This window comes from Arvicola amphibius, chromosome 3 (assembly GCF_903992535.2).
Source record: "Arvicola amphibius chromosome 3, mArvAmp1.2, whole genome shotgun sequence".
Lineage (NCBI taxonomy): Eukaryota > Metazoa > Chordata > Mammalia > Rodentia > Cricetidae > Arvicola > Arvicola amphibius.
The window spans coordinates 179498417-179523218 of record NC_052049.1 but is presented as its reverse complement, the minus strand read 5'-3'; the positions used below and the strand labels follow the sequence as shown (position 1 = coordinate 179523218).

At 38.4% G+C, this 24802-nt stretch overlaps 1 protein-coding gene across 5 annotated transcripts in view; it reads right to left on the bottom strand.

The window, feature by feature from the left end:
- Clasp2 (cytoplasmic linker associated protein 2) overlaps positions 1 to 24802 on the bottom strand; it is a 197881-nt gene that overhangs the window by 63275 nt on the left and 109804 nt on the right. For all 5 annotated transcript variants that reach the window (XM_038321526.1, XM_038321528.1, XM_038321527.1 and 2 more), the window contains 9 exons: positions 23943 to 24013; positions 21982 to 22041; positions 20086 to 20163; positions 19199 to 19366; positions 18519 to 18574; positions 17617 to 17790; positions 8936 to 9037; positions 2092 to 2262; positions 262 to 369 (listed from right to left, as the gene is read on the bottom strand). In XM_038321526.1, the coding sequence (XP_038177454.1) occupies positions 262 to 369; positions 2092 to 2262; positions 8936 to 9037; positions 17617 to 17790; positions 18519 to 18574; positions 19199 to 19366; positions 20086 to 20163; positions 21982 to 22041; positions 23943 to 24013 (988 nt within the window). The remainder of the gene's footprint in view (positions 1 to 261; positions 370 to 2091; positions 2263 to 8935; positions 9038 to 17616; positions 17791 to 18518; positions 18575 to 19198; positions 19367 to 20085; positions 20164 to 21981; positions 22042 to 23942; positions 24014 to 24802) is intronic.

Here is a 24802-nt window from a genome sequence, read left to right as displayed (position 1 = left end):
TCAATATTCTGAGTCTATACATATGTGACACTGACTTGATTATGATAGGAATCCATTTATATAATGATTGACTTCCTTGTTTAAGGTAAATTACAAAGGCCAGATGCATTACTCAAATGTATTCAATCCTACTCTCTCCGCAGAACGGCAGAGCACAGCAGATACAACTGAAGAGCACAAATTCTAGGAATATGGAAGTTTCCAGATGGTGACAGCTCACTTACTGGGAAAGCAATGTGCGTCACACGTGCTCAGACTTACCTAGGGGCTGGAAAGAGCGGACTGGGCTTGTGTCCCTGCTGCTCTCTCGACTAGCTTCCCGGCTACAGCCTTGACTCACACTCGGGCGAGGAATCCGACTGCTCCGGGCTGACATAAAACAGCAGTAGAAACATAGCAAGAGGAAACAGAAGGCAGAATTTAGGCTTTCTAAACATAGCTTCATTTTATTCAAGGACTTTTTAAAAATTATTATTATTATTAAAAATTTCCGCCTCCTCCGCACCTCCAATTTCCCTCCCTCTCCCTTAACTCCCCTCCCGCTCCCTTTCCAGTCCAAGGAACAGTCAGGATTCCCTGTCCTGCGGGAAGTCCAAGGTCCAACCCACTCCATCTAGGATTCAAGGACTTTTTAATAACAAATTTGTTTTGGGACCGAACATAAATTATTTTTTTACTCTTTTCTTTTTTAAGACCAGATCTCTGGACCTATGAAGTCCAGACGAGTCTCAAACTTAACTAAGGACCTTTTAATTCATATGTCTTTTTTCACTCCTTATGAATAAAAACATGAAATACAAATACAAGAAATAAAAAGGTAGGTACCAGAAAAATCTTAGTACTGATAAAGAATCTAGACTGAGCCAGAAGTGATGCAGCCCTTTAATCCCAGCACTCAGGAGGCAGAGGCAGGTGGAATTCTGAGTTCGAGGCCAACCAGTTTACAGATAAGAGTTCAATACAGCCAATGCTACACAGACATTTTAGAAAAATTCCTGTTTAGAAAAACCAGGAATAAAAAAAAAAAAAAAAAAGAATAAGAATAAGAATAAGAAGAATCTAAAAAAATGTCTGGAAAGCAAAAGAAGCAAGTTAGTGAGAATGAAATTCCAAAGGACATTTTTTCCCCCTTTCGGGTTTTTCAAGACAAGGTTTCTCTGTTTCTCTGTGTAACAGCCCTGGGTTTCCTGGAACTAGCTCTTGTAGACCAGGCGGATCTCTGAGTTCGAGGCCAGCCTGGTCTACAAGAGCTAGTTCCAGGACAGGCTCTAGAAACTACAGGGAAACCCTGTCTCGAAAAACCAAATAAATAAATAAATAAATAAATAAATAAATAAATAAATAAAATAAAAAAGTTTGGAAAAAGACAAAAAGTCATAAATTGTTGGGAGAACACTTAGGGAGGGCTCACTGCAGATCACAGCAGCCAGGTGTGGCCTGACTGGAGCGACTGGAGGGCTCTGAGCACACAGTGCAGCAGCAGTGCCCCTTCCCACACCCTGCAACACTCAGCACTCAGTATACTCTTAGAAAGAGGTGGGGTCATGGCAGACTGTGTCCTGGTGAAAAACTTTACTCCTAACAAAATACATGTTTTATAACTTTTCATTTTTGTCTTTTAAAATAATTTTTAAGAGACTGAGTCTTGATGCGTAGCCCAGGCTGACTTAAAATCCACTACACTTCTGCATCTGCCCCAGGATAGTCACTATGACTGACAGTTCACAACTTTATGGGTGGTGGGAACCAAATCAGATCCTATGAAAGAGCAGCAAGTGCTCTTACCCATTGAGCATGTCTTGACTTTAAAGTCATCTTACTAAGCAAAACTTGCTTGTGAATGAGAATTAATTAACACCGAATATTATAAAAGTTAGACTAGTAAGATGCTTCAGGTAATTCCTGTCAAGCCTCATCACTTAAGTTTGATCCTTGGAACTGGTGGAAATAGAGAATGACTCCTGTAGTTGTGTGAGTGCAAGTGTGAGCACATTTCAAGATCCAATTTGTACCCTACATTTCAGCAACCTAGACTTTAATTCTGGAACTTTCAAGAAAGTCAAAGGTGGCATCTCACACAGAAAGTCTTACCTACTGAAAGCCTAGATGGGCTGGCCTCTCTGCTGCAGCCCTGGCTCCTTGGGATCTTGCTTCTCTTCTGGGCTGAAGCCGAATTGACCAGGACCCGTTGAGCACCAGAGCTCACAGTAGAGAGGGCTGTTGTGGTTAGAACTCTTCCTGGAGACCCGGATCGGCTTCCAGCTACACAGGAAAAACATAATATGCAAATGTTGATGCAAGGGAACTATCAAAGATACAAGAAAATTGTGGTGTTATATCAGGTTCTAAGACCAAAGAAATAAACTGAGGAAGATTACACACAAATAGTAAACTGCTGGGGAAAAGCGGGCTGCGCCTACCAGCCCTGGAGAATAAACTACTCAAGCATATGTGTGATAATGGCAATACTACTGGGATTTTAAAGACAAACAGTAAAAAGATCCCCAGAGCAATTCAATATTTGATACTGTGTTTGATAGAGTTAAGATGTTTTATGGAGGTCGGGCAGTTGGTGGTGCACACCTTTAATCCAGCACTCAGAAGGCAGAGGCAGGCAGATGTCTGTGAGTTCAAGGCCAGCCTGGTCTACAAGAGCTAGTTCCAGGACAGGCTAGAGAGAAACCCTGTGTCGAAAGAAAAAAAAAAAGATGTTTTATGAAAAACTACTACTTAAATTACTTAAAAGGATGTAAACTCTTAATTCTATTACTACTATTATTTGTGTTGTGTACATAACAATGACAATTTGGTTTTTCTTAAAATAATGTGCCTCATGAAGTATCTCTGGGCAAGGTCAGTTGGTGTTATTTGGTCAGAGAATTTTTTTTTTTTTTTTTTTTTTTTTGCAGTGGGCAGTGATAAATACAGAGACTCCAAGTGTCCAAAGAGCTTAGAGTAAGTAACTGTTGAGGGCTCAGCTCTAAATGGGACTTCCTTCTTAAGCTCCCCCACATACAGGGTTTGGAAAATACTGCAGAAGGCATTATGGAAAGAATGTAGGGTGGGGAATTAGTGCTGTGAAATGTAGTTTGGAGACAAGACATAACAACTGTAATCAATAACTCACAGCAGCGTGGGTCACCTACACTTGATCCACCCAGTGAATAGCCCAGCATGGATGGAGGAAGGGCTCACGAGGCCCCACCCACACCTGAAGAGTTTTTGGCAGTTGACAGCTACTGGGGAAGGGAGAGTTAATTTTTTTCCCCCTTGGTGTGGCCCCTAGTAGGTGACCCCCTCACACACACATACATCCTTGTATATACTGGTAGCACTAACAGGACTCAGCTGGTTATTTTTTTTAAAGGACATGAAGGTGGAGGGGGAAGATAAAGAAGGACTAGGAAGAAAGGCAGGAGAGACTGTATGACCAAGATACATAATATACAATGTATGAAATTGTCAAAGAACAAATAAAAGCACTGAGTTTAAATTAAATGTTGAAAAAAATTGGGCCAGCTGAGAAAGAGAAATTTGTTTTTGCTATTTGAAGGCAGAGAGCTCTTGGTTGGCCACATTCTAGGACACATAAGTACTAAGGGTAGACCAGAACTCCGAGAGAAATGTCAAAGAAGTCAGAGACGTAGTCAGGGAGATATAGAGGGAGGGCCAGAAAAAGTCCCAGAGATCTGGGTATGGATTAAGCAACGTTAAGAATTGCATTTTTAGTTAGAAATGCATTCTTGAACATCTTAAGTTGCTCTAGAATATGAAGCGATCTCCCTGCTTCTACCTCCCAAGTGATAGGATTGTAGACATGAACAACCATACTCAGGAAGAAACCCATTTTTAAACTAGAAACACACAGGATGCCTTTTTAAGGATGACTTTGTTGATTGAAGTGCTTTATGTGTAAAAAATGTGAATAAAAAATGGATCAGATAGCTCAAAATTACAATCTAACTGAATGGCAATATTACAGAGAAGTTAAACTTGCATTTAAATAAACCTTCAGGGAAACGTTTTCTCTTTGTTACCCACGTTTACTACACTGTAGCAGTCACTGCTCACACCGCACAATCTTTCTCAACTGGGTCTCATTTCCAACCAGCAGATTAAAGACTCGAATGCCAATGGAAATGAGCACTGGCTGTCAAAAATGGCACCGTGTACCAGGCAGGTATTTCAGAGGGCTGTCTCATCTTCCTTATAGAGGACGCTCTTTTAAATTCTTGCCAGCTGTATTAAAGTAACTTTAATGAGTTTTGGGGAACTTTCAAAAACAAAAGTTTTAAAAGTTTCTGATTGTGTTAGTTTCTGCAGGCTAACAAACATGAACAGGCTAGATATGGTCTGCTGTGATCATCATTGTTGTGTTTCCTGGGTGTGGTTTGATTAGTCCAAACTCTCAGTTCTTAAATGTCATCAGTACACGCATATATATATTCCATTGGGGATAGCAATATTATAAAATGAAGCAGCAGTGCTTCCTGTGATGTCAACAATATACTTATTGAGTAGAAGGGGAGATTACTCGTTACTCGTCTACTTTAAAATGATTGTTGTTCAAAAACTTTAAGGATGTTGCAGGTGAAGAATCTTCAAATCTGGTTTCTTTTTCCGCTGTTGGAGGACAGCGGAGGCATCTGTTTTCTCCATGCAATATCTAAACTAAACATACACACAAACACCCAAACACCCAACATGCCACAAACTCACAATGCAAGATAGGCCAATGGAAATTATGAGAAAACTTGCAATGATACAGAAACTATAACGAACTGAGCACATACAGTATGAACTCTGTTAAAACCAGTAGTAAATTTGTGTGGGTGGAGGTACTGGTAAGAAAGACTAGAGAACTCCTTGAAATGTGGGTCTATTCAGCAGACAGTAAGAGTGCAGTTTAGAAGCATACTGACAGCTCTTTCTATTTTGCATTTACTGAATTGATTAAAGTATGCAAGTTCACTCTCTAGATATTTAAACACACTCATGCCTTCTCCTTAAGGAATGACACTGGCATTACATTCCACATAAGTACTACCCCGTCTTTCCCCAAAAGACTGAGGTATTTCTAGCACCGATAACTAGGAATCATTTATACTTACAATACTGAGGCTCTTTCTCTAGTAGAGTCACCAAGGAATTAAAGAAAAAGGCATGTTCACCCCAGAAAATATTATGGAACAGAAACGGCCAAGACAGAAAACTTGAAGTTGGATAACTATTTTTTTGTGTTGCTGAATTTCAAAATGTTACTATAGCCCCCCCCCATCTTTTTTTAATATTTATATCTGTAGAGTCAACTTGGATAATTTAAAATTTTTAGGGCTTTCATGATATTGGGAAGACAGGCCAAATAGAACTCATGATTAGCAGTTTTTGCTTCAGTACAATCACAGAATGGTGGAATATTATCTAATAGGAATTTCTGCTGAATAGAACGTATTCTTGCTAATGAAAATAGGTGACCAAACAACAGGTGCACACATAAAGTCTATAGATTCTTACCACCAATGGTATTAGCAGATTGTGATCCTGAACAAGTGTAAAGGCAGAATTAGGGTAAGGGTTATAATCCACGAAGAGGGGAGGAGCAGTTTTAAAATGGATGGCAGATGAAAATAACAAAGCTTTAGTCAGTTCTCAGGAAAAAAACAAACCTAACACAAAAAAAGAACAAACTTTAAAAAAATTCCATAGCACAAATGTCTGTCACATAAGCAGCACACTGAACAGTTTTCCAGCTGACACTCATGTACAAAGCAGATGACATGAAACGCAAACATCAATGTACATTCTTCAGCTTGTCCATTATGGGAGTCCTAAATCTAAGTCGTTAAATGTTTACAATTTTGTTATTTAAACATTTAATTGAAAATTAGATATAGGAACAAATATCACATCTTATAGCTGAAGAAAAAAGATGAAAAAGCTACAAATTTAATTTTTCTTAAGATTCACAGAAAAGCAAGAGGTAGGGAAGAGAGAAAGCTGCTGACAGGCTGTACATCATCTGTACACAACCAGTCCCTACCAACAAAGCGAGGACACAGTTCTTTCTTAAAGTCAATCTAGGAGTCTCTCCATTAGGTCTGCTTTCACTTATTCTGTGAACCTGGACACACCTGCTTTGATCCAAGAGATTCTCTACTTTCCCCTGGATGGTTAATACAGAACCATGCAACCCTCATGGATCACTACAACAGAGTGAGGATGACGTCACAAACACTCCTATGCAAATGTGCTGTGAAGAGACTTGCACACACATCACACTCTTTTTAATAAAGAGTCTGAAGTGGACACATACTCATTCAAATAAATAAGCAAGCAAACAAATAAATCTTTCTAATATGATCTAAGTCCTGAATGACTTTATAGTGGAAATGTCTTAGGATCTTAAAGTCCTATGAGGTTTCAAAAGTCAAATGTAAATTAATTCTGTTTATCATTGGGGAATTGAAGTGGTAATGATTGAAAAGGAGGGTCCCGATAAAGGCCAAGAAGTCAGAAAATTATCTCACAATTAAGTTTTATCCTTAAATCCCGGTCATGGACAACTTGTGATTGATTATCTTTATGTTTTAAACATTCTAACTTCTATGCTTATTTCTGTTTCATGAGGGCAGTAAGAATTTCACGTTATAGAAATGTGTAACAGCAACATGAATTTCAGTTTTTATTTTATTATGAATAATAACAAGGACAGTCTGTATTTTTATTTTGGTCTATCTATCTATCATCTATCTATCTATCTATCTATCTATCTATCTATCTATCTATCTATCTATCTATCTATCTAATATGTACTGATGTTTTGCCTATATATACTCTAGTGTGAATGTATGGATCCCCTGGAACTGGAGTCACAGACAGTTGTGAGCTGCCATGTGGTGCTGGGAATTGAACCCAAGACCTCTGAAAGAACAGCCAGTGTTCTTAACTTGTTGAACTGTCCTTCTAGTCCAACAAGGACAATCTTATCAGGTAACAGTCATAGCATTTACGCTCAATTAGATGCTGTTTTAATTGCATTAAATAAGCTTTATCATTTGATGCTCATGACAGTCCCATTATCCTCTACTTTTTATGGGTATGTAATGATATTTCATTTGTATTTTAATAAATAAAGCTTGCCTGAAGTTCAGAGAGTAAATCAGCCTTACACACCAGGCAGTGGTGACACACACCTTTAATCCCAGTAGCCATGTTAGTTAGCTATAGAAACCAGGCGGTAGTGGTGCACACCCTTAATCCCAGCACTAGAGAGGAATACAAAGCAGAAGGAGACAGCTCTCACACACAGTCTCACTCTGAGATTCCTGAAAGCAGGATTGCCATTTCGGACTGAGGTAGAGGTAAAAGCCAGTGGCTGGCTGTTTTGCTTTTCTGTCCTTCAGGTTGAACCCCAATTTCTGTCTCAGGGTTTTCATTAATCGTGCTAAACTGGTAGGTACAGAGGAATACAGTAACTTTAACCTAGAAGAGCCAGGACTCCACCTTGGGCAATATAGGTCCAAAGTTTTCAAATGTTACTAAAGCACAGACCACTCAGTGATCAGATTCAGTAGGTCTGTGGTGGAACATGAGACCCTGTATTTCTAACAAGTTCCCAGGCTGTACTGATGTTGGTCTGGGCGGCACACAAGGAGAAGGGAGGCTACCCTGCTAATTAATGTACTCTAAGAATCATTCCAAAAGCTCACAGACTCACGGGAGAATGTGGTATTATCATCTACTTTTGATTTGTCAGAGAAAAGCCATAGCCTTACAAGACATCGGTCATTCTGGCTGTTTGTGAGTAGTCTTCATTTGTAAACAAATTCTACCGGACCTCTCTGCTTATTTTAGGACTCATGAAGAAAGCTTCCAATATGAGTCTGCTGAACATTCTCAAGCTAGAAAGAGGTAGTGTTGTAACACGTGTTCTCAAGGTGCCCTAGTGTCTCTCTGAGCCTTATTCTTTCCCCGATCCCAAGATCCAGCAAGCAGGTTATAAAACAAATGGGACATCTACAACCTGACAGCCATCTATAACCCATTCTTTTCAAAGACAATTAGGTTACACAGAAGAACATTACTCATTACTTCTTAGAAAACTACCTGATCTTCAAGAGAGTGCTGAGGACAAATTCTTGGTCAAGAGGGAGTGGAAAAAATTATTTTCTGTTGAACATGGCACTATATTTAGAGTACTTGTATTTGAACATACAGAAACAGATTATTCATTTTAACCTAGTCCTAAAATTGTGCTTTTTAATTGGTCTTTTAAGGAACTCAGTGACTAGTGAAACAGTAAGAACATAAACCTCAAAAGTCACATGAAATTCACCAGACCGGGTTACTTCAGCTTATATTCTCTCTCTATATACGTCAGTATAGACTGCCCAAAACACTAACTAAATTTAAGACGATCAAACAAATTTTGGGGAGAATATGAAGATACTACTTATCTGTCTTTGCATAGCGTCTACTAGACAGAAACAGATTTTACCTAATACTTAAAGATCACTTTGCCTCTAAAGGCACAATTTTCCACACCTGCAAGTTTCTGAGTAGAATGTGAACCCTGACTTTAAGGATTCGTGTTTAAAGTATCTCCATGCAAACATCTGTATAGAAGATGAAGGTTTTCTTTCTAAGGGGTGGAGGTCAATGATGTGGCCCTAGTAACACAAACACAAGACAACACCCACTCAAAAAAATTCCCAAACATGCACAACAACTGACCCGAAACATTGAAAAAAAAAAATACCTTCATTTTTGTCAGGTGATGATGAACCTAAAGTACAGAACAAGAACTCAGTATGTGGCTTGTCGTTTTTAAAACCAGCTTTGAATTTACCCACTGTTCATCTCCTAACAAGCAATATAAAGAAACACATTCATCCCAGAAGAATGACAGACAGAGGGACTGATGAGCAGTACATACGCTGAGACTGAGACACCATTTTTGTCCGGCTTCTTCCTCTAGAATCGGTCTTGGCATTCCCCACAGCAGCAAGTGGTGTAGAAAGCTTAGCTCTCACCCGACCTGAGGATTAAATATCAACAATTAAAATACTCCCTATAATAGTATTTAGTAATAAAAAAGGGATCACCACTATTTTCATTTTTTTTTTAACTTCTGAAATAAGGTAGCCATTCTTTACACGTTACACATCTCTTACAAATGTAAAGGTACACATCTAGGGTCTGCTTCCTGAGATGGCACTTCACCTAGGCTTGTCTGGAATTCCTCGGCTCTGGAGTCTCCTGCCTTAGCTTCCAAATATCTGGGACTAGAGCCTGTATAGCACCAAGCCCAGGAATATATTGCTTTATATATATTCTATATAAAAACTAAATTAAGCTATAGAAGACTTTCACTCTCAGTTTTTTACTATTAATATAGTAGTTATAACTAATTATGCTGAACATGGTAGTATATACCTTTAATCTCAGCACTTAGGAATCAGCTGGATCTCTTTTGAAGTTCGATGCAAGAGTGTTCTACATAGTGAGACACTCAAAAGACAAATAAACAACACAAAATCCCCCCAAATTTCCAGTTCTTAGGAAATGAAGATCGTCCTCAAACATACTCCAGAGATTTAAACAGCCCCAAGCAATATTTTTAACTGGCAGTGTACTTCTAAAGAGGTTGCAGAAGAGATGCCACAGCCAAGAAATCTTTTTAGATCAGACAGGCACCGATACACACGGCTGTGCTCACTCCTTTCTCCTGACCAACCATTTTACTAGGAGAAATTCAGGAAGTTGAGTACCTACAGCAGAGCACTTCCCAGATGCACTCCTTTCACATTTACCTCCACTCATTCCCTCGCTAAGACCAGACTACAAATATCTTCACTATATTGCTAGAGTTTTGGGGGGAGGGGAGAAGGACAGGGTCTTTGATCCTGCTGGAACTCACTATGTAGATCAGGCTGGCCTGAAACCCACTGAGATTGGCATGATTACAGACATGTGTCACTTCACCTGGCTATTTCTAGAGTTCTTGAACTAAAGAAAATATGTTCATCAAATTGTCTGTATAAGCTGCCACTAGCAATAACCAGCAACAGTAAAATCTCTACTGCTAGGCACTCTGGTGCTCTCCAGAAACAGTATCAAGGAGATAGATATACAACGATGTTGCACACAGTTTAAAAAAATTACGAGGCACAATTTATAGGGAATTCTAAAATTCTGACTAGTCCAGTATGGCCGTGCTCATTAGGAAAGAACATACTGAGGAGCAGGATTGGGTGAGGTCAGAAAAGGTAAAGGAGGCCAGAGTGAAGCAGAGGCAAAATCAGAGCATCATGGGCACAGCCTGAGTGCTGTCAACTACAAGGCCCAGGAACCCACACTCAGGCCCCTCAGACATTAGGACATTAGGATCTCTAGCCTCAGACATCTCTGGGCTAGAGAGAATGTCCTCATAACTGAAAAGCAGTGCAGTGAGGCCTAGTGATTACTTCTGAATAAAGAATTCATCCACAATCTAGCCACATACTAATGCTATAAATTAAAAAGAGCTGAAGTAAGCTGCCATTCATATCAAAGTTAGAGAAAAAACATCTTTAATGAGAAAGTCTTCAGGAAAGATAAATATAAAACTTGAGTTCTTTTCACTTCTACAAATTCAGAAGCAATGAATATTTTTTCCAGGTGAACTGATTCAGAAAAGTATATGCAGCAAGTACTTATATTCTCAAACCCAATTTGAAAATTCCCTAGTCACTGATTCAAAATTAACAAGAGACATTAAAAATAGATGGAATAAAAGTATTTGATGTCCAACGATAAAGCAGCATACCTACAAAGCAGAAATGACTTGGCATTAACTTTCTTAAAAGCAAAAATGAAAGGAAAGCATTTCTATTGTCATTACTGGGAAAAATGAAATCATATACAAGATTTTATTAAACATGTTAAGCAATTATGTTTTCTAGTATGAGATGATCTAAGATATAAAGCAAAACTGCATGATGAAGAATTAGAAAAAAATTTACACACAATGAACACAACCAAATGTGGGATGCAGAAGCTGCCACAGCTGGCAAATGACCAAGGTCTGCAGATCAATTAGCCTGTTTTAGTTTCAACACTTAAGTCCTACCAATGAAAATAATGTGGTAGAGGTATTTGTGTTACTAACAAAATATTTACTTCTTACCATCTTCAGATGCTGTTCCTAAATAAGAGAAATAAAACAATATTTCAACAAATTCTGAAAATGCTACCTTATAATCCCCTCCCCCAAGATTCATCTGAAAACGTGAAATCAGAGCATAACTTTTAGTCAGATAGGCTTTAGCCTTGAAAACATTCAAATGAGAAAAGAATAGCTCACACCAAAAAAAGTTAAAACCAGACAACTAAAAATAGCAAATTTCTTTAGTTAACACTTCTGTATTTCATTCTTAAATTTTAAAAGGGTGGAACAAATCTGAAAGATTAATTAAGAACAATTTAACTCTTTAATTACTTTTCCTTTGAAATAAAGGCTAATATAGACTTTTCTAAAGCAGAAATATTTTGTGCTCATTTTCAAAAGATAGCCCATAAAGCTACTAGGAAAAATACAAACAAATAACTGGTTAGTATAGAAATCAAATCCATGACCTAGGTTCCATTTGTCTATTTTTTTTCACCAAAGAACATGCAAATTCAAAGACCCAACAAGTTGTCCTTAGCTAATTACTCAGCAGAATTACTTACAATGTGTGTGAGATCTGCTGAAACGAGCAAGCACACCCATGAGAACACACTAGTACTACAGGGCAGGGATGCACATGGCACACTTTAAAATGAGGGAGTGAACAGCAGTGAAGCCTCAAAAAGGTGGTTGATTAGCCAGGCGGTGGTGGCGCACGCCTTTAATCCCAGCACTCGGGAGGCAGAGGCAGGCGGATCTCTGTGAGTTCGAGACCAGCCTGGTCTACAAGAGCTAGTTCCAGGACAGGCTCCAAAGCTACAGAGAAACCCTGTCTCGAAAAACAAAAACAAACAAACAAACAAACAAAAAAGTGGTTGATTATGACCCAAACAAGAAAAATACTTTGATTAATAAGTGATAAATTTTCTAAATACTCCAGCAATATCAATGTTAGAGGATATCTAAGAGTAAAGAAAGAGAAAGGGAGAAAGAAATCCCCTCCTGAAGGCTGTTATTTCATTCAAAACGTTTTAGTTATGAAATACTTTTAAAAGATACTAAAAATAACATGTTCACAACACGAGCTTAAATAAAGCTCCCATTTCATTATAACAGAAAAAAAAATTGAGGTCAATTTGTAGAGTTTGTGTAATAATTAAGAGAAAAAGTGTCTTGTTTCAGTATCTTTCTACAAATTCTTTAAGAAAGCCCAAATTTTAATACTAGAGGCCTTGACAGACTGGAGAGAAAACCATGATGATTTTCTCTCTGGTGTCACACAGAACACTGCACAGATCTGTTACTAAATTAAGTAACTACAGACAAACTGCCATAATTTTTTTTTCCAAAAGTGTCAAGTTTATAAAAATACTTTAAAGACATTTAGTAGGACTTGAACATCTTACTTTATGATTATACTAAGAAGACAGTGTTCAGCACATTACTGAGGCATATTTAACAGCCATGACAACGCATACTGTTTGGTGATGGGGTAGTGTGGGACATGATTCAACATTTTACTTAGATATTACATAAATTGGATTTTTCTCTAAGAATCTCATTCTTAAACTGCCATAATTTGAACATTGGAATTTAAAAAGCAAAGCGTAAACTTCAGTTTTAATTAAATGTCTCATGTGTTAAGGCAATAGACGTATCAGAGCCCTTTCCATCCTCTGAATCCAGTATTGTAAAAGAAAATAAGAAATTAAAAATGAGTCCTATTTTTCAGGGTTCATGTGAAATATTTTAGGTACCTGACTTAAGCTGCAAAAAAAGTACAAGGAGATCTGAAATGGATATAAGTAACTAAAAATTCAACCAGTGAGTCATGTAGCCATTTTCACATTAAAATTCTAGATTAATAACTAGTATATTTTCTGAAGATTATAAAAGAATAAACAAGAACCCAATAGAAATGTGGAAAAGAATTATAAAAGTAACTCTTACCATCCATCTTGTCAGAAGTGTCCTCTTTGATGAAAGAGCAAGCAAAGAACAGAGGAAAACTTAGTGTATTAGAAAGAAGATGCCATCATCCCCTCCCCTTCCTTTTTAAAGACAACAATTCACTGTACAGGTTCAGTATGCCATCTGGCTGCTCACAAATCCCATCTTTTCTCTGAACTTTCAGCTCCTTTTCTCTGAACACATGGGGATCAACCTAAGAACTCTCTGTCTATTCCATGAGTTGATAGCGAAAAATCACACAGCCACATGGTCTACTACTGAAGACCTGGCCTTTAAGAGCTGGCACAACGAAGAGTTAACATAGTAGGACCGACAACAATACTACTGTTTTTGAGGCCAGGGTGTCACAATCCTTTTGCCCCAGCCTCCCTGCAGTCATGGATATATGCCACCATGCTTGGGTGCTGTTGCTCTTCAGCAAGTCCTGTTCATGAGTGACGCTGGCTTCCGCTAACTCAGCTCTGAATGCTCCCCTATAAAAATAAGGTTAAGTGACAGCAGAGGCACAGCAGTCTGCCTGAACCACTTTGAAACAGTATGATTTGTGGCGAGCATCTACTTTCTTCTGGGTGTCTGGAATTCTGATAATTGTGGCTTGCAGCCCCCTCTCCCTACTCCACCCTGGACTAGAAGTCTTAAATGAGTGTCTCTGGCAGATGTACGTGTTGACATGTTGCTGCAATCATGCCAGAGGAAGGAGTCTACCTAAGCCCAGCCCTAGAGTAAAAACTAAAGCATACATTGGACACCCAGACAACTGGACCAGGCTTTCTCCCTGTTGGTTCTGCTGTGTGATCTTAAACACTAATAAACCTGTCATGAGCCCCAAATGTATGGCAGTACACCAAGTCCAAAAATGTCCATCCTCTTGTACCCCATTCAGTGACTGTTGAAAATCTTAAGTCTCTTCTTGGACCAAGAATTCCCAGGGAGAAAATTACAATCTTCCAATGATATTCTCCTTAATACCCACCTACTGCTGCAGACACCATGTCTGAAACTACCACTCCCTCCTTTTCCTTTTCCACTGGCTCTGAGAAACTGCTGCCCTCCACAGCAAGGCTGCCTCCCAGGCCTGCTCTCCACATTCTCTCCTCTCAGCTTTCACAGGAGCTGCACCAGGAAGCTCTCTTTATCCCTGCACCTCTTTCTTCCTAAATGGACTAGCCACATCTGTCAACAGGCAAATGTAACTCCAAAAAATATTTTTAAAAGGAGAAGGAGAAAAGTGCCAGAACTGTGAGGAGCTTCAAAGTTCTTTCATCCCCTTTCCTGTCCATCAAGCATGGGAATAATTTATAGATTCCATTGCGAACTTCTTCCACAACCAACCGAATTTTAGTTTTCTCCAAATGACCTTACCCAAACTATTTGTTTTCTTTTCCATTCAACTGATTCCATAAACCCACTTATTGAGAATAAGTATAAAAATATGCATGCATGTTAGGTAAGCATTTTACCACGAGCTCTACCTCCAATATAAACACACACAACACACACACACACCCTGACCATCTTGTATGACACTAAGCTTCCTCTACAGAATTTAAGAGGTAAATTTCAAAACACTCAAGCCACCTTTCTGCCAAAGAATTTAGTGCTTTAGAGAAAATAAAAGCAAATTAACCAGTGGCAAGCACACTAAAGACTGTATGAAATTTAAAGTTACTCTTTCTTTTAATACTCATTTTATACCAACTCTTTCCTAAACATCTGGTCACACCAGGACCTTTAAGTCAAAAACCCATCAAAGTCAACAAACCTTTAGTCTCTTATTTCTCATCAACATTTGAACAGACTGAAAATCTGAGCACAGAATTACCAGATCCTCAGTACCTATCAGAAGCCCTGTTAAGAACTAAATGCAAGAAGTGTTTGCTGAAAAAGAATGATATACTCATTCTAAATTCTGTTTGCTCATCCACGACAAGACTCAGTGTAGAAGAAAGTAGAGCCCACCAATCACAAGCATATGAGGATGCATTGGCACAGAGGTAAGGTGTGTGTTGCTATCACCTTTTAGGTAGGTGCTCAGATCTGCACTCAGATCCTCAAGCTTGTGTAGCAAGTGCTTTACCATTGAGAGAAACATCCCAACCATGTTTTCACTTCCTTTTCTTTCACTGAAATAATGTCTCCCTTGGCAGCCCTGGGTGGCCTGGAACCCAGGGATCTATCTATGTCTCCCCAGCTCAGACTAAAGGCATGCACCAAAATACCTAGCTTTCAGTTTGTTTTTATTTCTCTTCCTCCTTCCTTTTCTTTTTTTTTCTTCGTCTTCTCCCTCTCCCCTTTTGTAACCAGTTTTTATTTCATTAGGTTGACAGAACCCTCTGAGCCAACCCCTCAAAGCTTTGTTGAGGCAGAGGCCATTTTAGTCTCCACTTCTCAAGGGAATCTACTCCCTGCTCTACATAACAAAACTAAAACAAAGCTAAGCCCAGAGTTTCCAGCACATTCTGTGGAGCTTAGGAGTGCCACAGTCTTTCTAAACACCATCTCTACCCAGATGTCTGCAGTCAGGAACATCTGTAGCATGGAGACCATGCATACCATTAGAACACTACACCAGGGGCTGGAGAGATGGCTAGGAGGTAAGAGCACTGACTGTTCTTCCAGAGGTCCTGAGTTCAATTCCCAGCAACCACGTGGTGGCTCACAACCATCTGTAATGAGACCTACAGGCATAACATGGTATACATAACTAAATCTTAAAAAAAAAAAAAAGCATCACACCATGATGATATTGCTAAACAGCACAAGATTCTATTTAGTGAACAATGCACAGGTAGAGTAAGGGAATGTCTTAATTCCAAAGAAAATCAGATTATGAGGGCATAAAACAACAGACCAAATTCTGGGGTAGAAGGTTTTTTTTTTTATTGCTTGGTATTATTATTTAAATACTAGATTATTGAAAAACTTTTAAAGTTTATTGTTATTATTATTACCATTATTATTATATTATGTGTGTATGCATGTCCCTATCCATATGTGCTATGGAACACATACGGAGGTCAGAGGATAATTTACAGTAGTAAGTCTCATCTTCTGTCATGTCAGTCCTGATGACTACACTCAGTCCATCAGTCTTGGCAGCAGCTGCCTTTAGTTACTGAGCCAATCTGATGGCCCTGGATCTAAACTCATAACATTTAAAAAGGCTTCACACACTAAATTGTCATTTAGAAAATAGTGTATCATATTAATTCACTTCAGCACTGTTTTTGATAAGGCCCTGTTCATCACATTTTCAATGACAGTGGTCATTTATCTAACCATTCCTTTATATTTATAAGTCTTTTAAATTGCATTTGTTTGACCATGGTTAAAATCCAACATTTGTTTTGGTGTTTACAGGCAGCAGCGATTAGGTATTTTATTTTTATGATTTATGTAAGCACATCTGCATTCAATTTGGAAAACATTGCCATCGTAGCTTTTCTTGTGGAATGTGACAAAAATCGTCTCACAGCTACTTGATTTTATATTTTCACATCAGACTTAAAATCTAAGACTTTTCAACCATAGTTGCCTTTCATATTTAGACATTATTTTTTTTTCTGTGATGTGAGATTAGATGAATCCTTATCTGTTCAGTTTTCAACAGCTGTCTTACAGTTTTGTTCCAGATTCTGGTCATCTAGAATGTATTATAACAGTGTGTATAACAGGTTATAATTTATACTTATAAAAATTGGAAATACCTGTCTCAACACCATGCACTGACTAATCTATCCTTACTTCATCATTCTAAAACAGTGCCTGCCATTCTAGCACATACAAATTCATGTCCCAAATCTCTGTGCTCTTCACTGTATGCCAGTCCATCACTACAACTGCAGAAGGAAAACAGAAGTACGCAACAGAGAGATAACAGGGATAACCAACCTTAAAACTTTAAAGTTGATGGATCTGAAAACATACAAGAAAAACAACAACAACAACAACTGCCGTGGGAGCACATTCTGCTCCTTCAGCCAGTAGCCTTTAAGATTCCAGCCCACTTGAGCATGGTCTCTCATACTGTATAAGCAGCAGAAAATGCGTGCCCGCTCTCTCTTGCTTCAGGCTCCTCTATTCCTGTTTGCACAGAGGACTGTTGTCTAGGACAGTGATCTGTAAGTTTTCGCCTTAAATAAATAACTCTCTTATTATCCATAATTCTGAACTGGTGTGGGATTGTTTTGTGACTTAAGCCTTCAAACAACCAATCCCAACAAACATTTGGAACGCATATCTAAATTTGATCAGTCACAGAAGGTCTCCACAGTTTTCCCTCACCCCAAAGGTAAAGGAATAGATAACCAGTGGGTAGGTGTGCCATTAGTGCGGTTAGGAAAATCCTATAGGCAATCGTGGAATCAAGAACAACGTTTAATCAAGACAAGAAGAAAATGGGGAAAAGTAGAAACAAGGTGGCTGATAGGTACATGGATCATCCATATCATTTTGTCTTCACTGAGACCGGGAAAGAATGCAATTGGCTGTCTTACCAAGCGATGCATAGGAACCTGGATTCAGGGCACCTGCCCCTAACCGCCCACTTCGCACAGCCTGTCCAGCGGCATGATGCGCTTTGGCACCAGCTGCAGCATTCACATCGATGTCACTTCGAGAACGCTGCAGGCTTCCTGGAAGGGAGCTGGTTTTGCTGCCTCCCACTGACACTATAGAAAACAAGTGAGCCTGTGTTTATATTGTTGCAAACAAACGATAACACAAGAACTGGAAACTATCATGAGCTAAAAAATCTATGGCAACACATGATCCACAGGCAGCAGTGGCCAAATGGACAGACAGCACTGCAATGTCACTTTCAAGTCAGAGTGCCTCATTTGTTATGAGACTATAGTTTCAGTCAGTAATTTTGAATAGTTCTTTGTTTTGATTTTCTCCCACAGGTATTTGAAGAGGTGATATCTAGGATTGATTTGGGAGAACAAAACCCTATAACATGACAGCATTATTATTCTCGACTACTAGAAAATGCAAACGTTACTGTAGAAATGGGAATATTGAAAAATTAATAAAGGTTTGTTACTCTCAGGAAGTCTGAGCCAAGTCATTAAACTTCTGAAATTTAGTTTCAGTTTTTAAAAGAAGTTTTAGCATACTATGAGCCAGCATGCGTTAATGGTTGTGAAATCAACCACATGGGTCCTATTCAGCATTTTAAATACATAAAACAGAAAAGAAAACTGTTCACAACAGTCTGGGTAAGCACTGCTTCCCAAAGCTTAGGGTGATACACATGCACACAGAGTCACAGTGTGTGCACGCATGTGTGACCCTGGGTTATGAAAATATTTTCTCATTGCAGATTACAACAAAGCAGTTTAAAGGCTACTGCTTAGTGACAAAATAAACTATAACTCTTATTCAAAGAAGCAATTACCTCTTCCAGCAACAGTTGATGGGTTCGCTGTAGACCATTTAGAAGAAAAAGGACGACTGGAAGGTTAAAAAAAATGCTTTAGTAGGAAGACTTAATTGAACACTTTAAGAATGAAACAGCAACTATCAAGAAAGTTGAGAAATCTTCCTTTAAAAACAGTTGTTTTCAAGAACTAGCAATAAACAAAGTAACTGGCAATGAAAAAAACAGAGATCAAGTTACTTTCTTCACTCTGGTTTTCAGCACACAGACAACTCAATGTTAGCACTACCAGTCACTTGCGTCCTAAAGTATTTTACTTAGAAGAAAGAGACAGTGTGGTTATTACTTGCATACAGGCAGCAGAGCACACAAGGTTCTGTCTCATGTGACTCCTCCAATGTCGTGTCCTGGAAATGCACTACTCACCGTATCAATGATTTTACGGTATAAAGAAACGCACAGAAGTCGAATGTTCCCAAACATGAACATATAGAAACAAAATGTGGATCATTAAATTCTTAAAATAAAACTCAAAAAAAAAAAAAAAAACAGATAAACTAGTATACGGTCTAACACTAACAGTAGACCAAAGAAATTAAGTAAAACCAAGTCATCTTTTCAAGGTCTTAGTAGATGCAAGCTCTTCAGCTGAAGGAGTTAGAGAGGAGCACACATAACTATCAAGTGTGTGACCTTACTTGAGACTTTCCTGTGAGCTGGATGAGGACCTGTCTGACTGCGGAAGAGACGCTACACTGCCAGAACTCTTCAAGTAAGTCTGAAGACTTTTCTGATATGACGGCTCAAGGGAATTATACAACGTTTCAGCTTCACCAGGAAAGTGGTTCCTGAGACCCATGTATGTTCTGTAAAGAAAAGAAAAGGACATTAGTAATAGCTTGTCATGACCGGAGGAATACAAACTCATACCTTTTTAATGGATTCACTGGGTCAGGTGAAAGTTGGGTAAACTGAGTAAATTCCCATAGAAAAATTGCAGGTTTTTGGAAAAGTAGGTTTCAGTTCACAGCCTGGTTGTGTCACTAACAGTTCATATAGCCCTGAGTGAACCCCCAACCTAAGACTTCAGACGCATCTATGGAGACAGTATCACTTTTTCAGGAATATCTTCAGAATTAAAAATTTAAAAATAAGCCAGCTGTGGTGATGCAGAAGGCAGAGGCAGGTGGATCTGTGTAAGTTCAAGACCAGGCTGGTGTACAGAGTGAGTCAGATCAGCCAGAGCTACAAAGTGAGAACCTGTCTCAAAAAGGGTAGTAGTGAAGGGTGCACCAAGAGCCTTACTTAGTGTTAGGAGCATAATACCTACTGAACAGATGCAGTTTTCTTATTGACAATGAAAGTGGATACTCTCTAATGGAAAGAGAACAATGATGATGTTCTATGTCCAGCAAAGAGTTCGTGGATAAAATGCATTTCAATTCTGCTGAAGTGTTAGTCAAACAATAACGGAGATATTGGTGATACAATCATCTCTCAATGTAATTCATTAAGAACAACAACAACAAAAATACCTCAAAGTATGTTTAATTAAGTTTTCACAAAAAATATAGAACAGACTTACTTTCTTGCCTCCACTCTGGCCTCAGCATCAGCATCATGAATTCCTTTCTTAATAGTTTCAACCAAGACAGCTGCATGTCTACACAATAAATGCATCTTTATGTTAATACTTAATACTATATTTCACCACGAATAATAGTTTTTCCTACATGGTACATATCTACCCCAAAGGAAGGGGAAAAGTGGAAGAGTATTTAGTGAAATAATGAAGATTGTAGCATTTTCTTCCTCCTTTTCCTTTCTCTTTGTAAAGTTAGAGTGTTGCTATACAACCCAGGAAGGTCTTGAACCCCAAACAATCTTCCTATATCAGACTCCAGAGTGCTGAGACTGCCAGTGTGTAATACAATACCTACCACCCTTTACTCTTTGAGATAAAATCTTTCTATGCAGCCTGAGCCAACCTGACTTAGTTCTCTCTCCCCACCCTTCAGCTAGGTGGGATGACAGGTACGGCATGCTCAAAGATTATAGGAGTTTCTAACAATTTGCCCTAAACATATCACCCATATATTGCTACCTTCTGATAATTCAGCGACTATAAATCTCAAAGTAATTATTTTTATAGTATTCTGACAACAGGTAAATAAATATTCAGTATTTAAATTTAAAACTTATTATAAATTTGAGGATGAAAAATATTCGTATGGTTGGCTCTTTACTATCCTACAATTGTAAAAAACTATTTGTTGCAAGTATGATCTAGCTCAGTGGTTCTCAACTTTCCTAATGCTATACGACCCTCTAATACAATTCCTCATATTGTGGTCACTCCCAACCAAATAGTTATTTCATTGCTACTTCATAACTGTAATTTTTTCATAATTTTGAAAGTGGTTCTCAACTTTCCTAATGCTATACTACCCTTTAATACAATTCCTCATGTTGTGGTTACTCCCAACCAAATAGTTATTTCATTGCTACTTCATAACTGTAATTTTTTTCATAATGCTATGAATTGCAATGTAAAGCTCTGATATGCAGGACATCTGATATGTGACTCCTATGAAAGGGGTCGCAACCCACAGATTGAGAACCACTGATCTAACCAATACATAAATACCTGCCACAAAACAAAAACTTGAATAAAAACCTTTGAATTACTTCATGCTTATGGTTTAAAAAAATCCTATTAAAAAACAAAGAAATTTAAAAAAAACCTTTAAGAGCTGTAGAGATGGCTTAACAGTTAAGAGCACATCCTGTTCTGCAGATGACTGGAGTTTGATCCCCAGAACCCACATCAGGCAGCTCACAGCTTGCTGTAACTCTAGCCTCAAAGGATCTGACACCTTTGGCTTCCTAGGGTACCCATACTCCATGGACATACTCACACATACAATTTTTTAAAAATTCTTTAAAAAAACTGTGAAGAATTCTATTAAATTAGAAATCAGCAATATACTCATAAAAATGCAGGGTATCTCTGATGCCTGGAAAATAAAAGTAGCACAAAATAGTACTTACACAGCCCTGTGCAGAGCTACCTAGCTGTTCACACTCCCTCATGTCACCATTACAATAGCTGCTGTCCAGTGACACCTGTCAGCTACTGTGGAGAAACAGTCCAACAAATTCTTGGTTTGTTGTTTGTTTTTGTTTTTTAGATATCTTCCTTCAAACAGGAGGCCCCTTTCTTACTTCTGACAAACCATTCACTACATGAGAGACTGCAATTCAAGGAATCTACCTCTTATAGTGCTTTTCAAAACATTTTCCTAATTCCACATGAAGGATGTTACATACCCTACTCTACCTAAGGGGCCATCACACAGCCCACCAAAGCCACACTATTCACAGCTGTGCAGAGCACCTCAGCTCTAAGGACAATGTAACCATGCTCCTGGATGACTGCCGCCGTGAGAAGGAAGGGGAACAAGGTGTGCAGGGAGCCTACCTTTCCAGTGAGTGAGTCTGCCACTCCTGCAGCAACAGATCTAAAAATTCAAATGAACGCCTGAAAAATAAATGCTAAATCACAATTAAACATACTGAGAAACACATTCATACTTTCTTTCAAAATACTTCATTTTGCCCCTGAATTAAACACACAAGACAGGGCTCAGTGATGAAGAGCTTCCAGAGGAGCAGGGTTCAACTCTCAGCACCCCCATGGCAGCTCACAACTGTCCATAACTCCAGTTCCAAAAAATCTGATACCTCACACCAATGCATATAAAACAAAGATTACCTTAATTAGAAAAAAAAAACTAATCGAAATGACTTAATATTACTATGCTTGATAACTTAAAGGGACTTCAAATCCTATAATTTAATTTCAAAATATTCATTAAAAGTAAAATGTTTATGATGGAGCCCAAAGGGATGGCTCTGCAGGGACACATGACTCTACAAAGTAGTCCTTTGACTTTCACATGTGCTATGCAGTCCCAACATACATCATACACAGAAAGAATAAAATATACAGTGATAGCCAATAAATACATGACTGTCTAGAACTTTTGTTTCTACTTGATTATGTGCACACAGGATTTTAAAGCAAATTTATGTGTGTTTTCTCCTAAGCCCTCTAATTTTCAATGTCAGCCATTCTGTTCTTCATTCATAGTTTTTTTTTTTTTTTTTTTTTTTTTTTTTAAATGGGCTGTTAGCCAGATTTAACTATGGGCTGCTATTTTCTGACTGCTGAGATTTCAAAGAGTTGACCACAGAACTGGTCTAAAAATTTTAAATCACGTAAAGAACACAATGCCTTATCCAGTCTTTGTCCAATGACAAAGGGCAAATTGGACTGCACAAATACTGGGCCTAAAGATACAAATACGGTCCTTATGTTTGTTGTAGTCTTGACTCTTAAGTGTTAGGGAATGCTCTACCACCGAACTACATTATTAGCCTTCATGTCTTAATTGCTGATGCCCGTAAGTTTTGATGAAATCAAGATAGGTAAGATGGTGCACACCTGAAATCTCAGCACTCAAGAACTGAAGGCAGAACAACCATGAGTTCAAGGCCAGCCTGAAAATACTGTAAAACCTTTTCTCAAAATGAATGAATGTTCTTTTTCCCAGAAATCATAAAGAAAAAGAGAGGGACTAACAGACTTAATTTATCTATTTACTGTCTTATACAACCCTTAAATGTTTCATCTGCAGTCTCTAGAGTGAACTCATTAGCCCCATAATTTACATATGCACTGAGATATATAATAGTGCAGTTGTAGAATTCTATATTCCTAACTCTGTACTCGGAAGGACAAGGCAATTGGCGAACTACATAAACCACACCTGAAGTGATAAGTCTGCTAAACATGAGCGCTCACAACAGTTGCTTTATCCCCCTTCCCTCAAATAGGATGTGTACCATAAGCTAAAGAGATGGCTAGGTAAGGAAGGGTGCTCACTCCCAGGCTGGGGAACTGATTTGGAGGCCCAGGATTCACATGGTTAAAAAAAGAACGTCTACTGATCGTCACAAGAGTACGAGGACAAGTGTGCATTCCTGTGTGTATACCCATACACATGTGTGCACGTGCAGACACACACACACACACACACACACACACACAAACACACACACACAGAATAAAGGTAAAATAAAACCTGAAAAATGATATCATTGTTATAATGGAAAAGGTAATTTTAAGAAGTTACACTAAATTAAGAATTCAATGTAAGCCGGGTAGTGGTGGCGCACGCCTTTAATCCCAGCACTCCGGAGACAGAGGCAGGTGGATCTATGTGAGTTCGAGGCCAGGATGGTCTACAGAGCGAGTTCTAGGACAGGCTCTAAAGCTACACAGAGAAATCCTGTCTCGAAAACAAACAAACAAAAACAATTAAATGTATTACTTAATAGTAAAATTTATACTAAAAACCTTTCCCCTCTCAAACTTACCTCCTCACAGGCACTGATTTTGATGTACAGTTGCTTGTTATTAACGGTATAAGTCTGGGTACATGGGTATGCTGAAAAAGATATTTTAGAAAAGCATGAAAGCACTGTGCACATCATGTAGTGCCTCTGTGTGTCTTATACGCAAGGGCTTAGCTATGGAATAGCCAGAAAGAGTTGCAAATCAGATCTACAGAAACCCAAATTCCCCAAATCAGAGTAATAATGATGATGGTATAGTTTTCAAGAGAGTTGTGAAGTCACCAATATGTAACGAAGACACATTGTTTTCATGCTCAGAAAAAGTCTGTGAGGTCAACACAAAGGGCTGACATGTCAGTGAGATCACAGTACACTCAGACTCAACTACAGTGAAGTGGTGACTTTAAACAAGCTTTCATTCTGGCTGAATCGCACAGCTCTTAAGAGTCCAGTAAGCAATAGTTATTGCCCTCCAATTTCTAATTGTTAGTGCTTTTCTTTAGCGACGTAAACACTAAAATGCTCATTATAGATAATCTATGCATGGATATGTGTCACCTATGGACTGGTACCTTTTTCATTCTTGATTTAGCTATTAAGTACTCCATTTCTGATATTTTATGAAATTATAATATCATTAACTTTTATCAAAATCTCTATGTATATAGCATCGCATATTGTTTGCTGCTTTAATGACTACCTACAACATCTGTGATTACATACACAAGTACACAAATATACCTGTATATATGGATTGTGTTCCATATTCATGAGTATATTTGTCAATCTTTTGCATTTACATGTTTTATATTAACTATGCACTGCTTTTATTATCAGAAAAATAATTCAAAAGTATTTATCTTTCTTTTAGAGGTAATAAT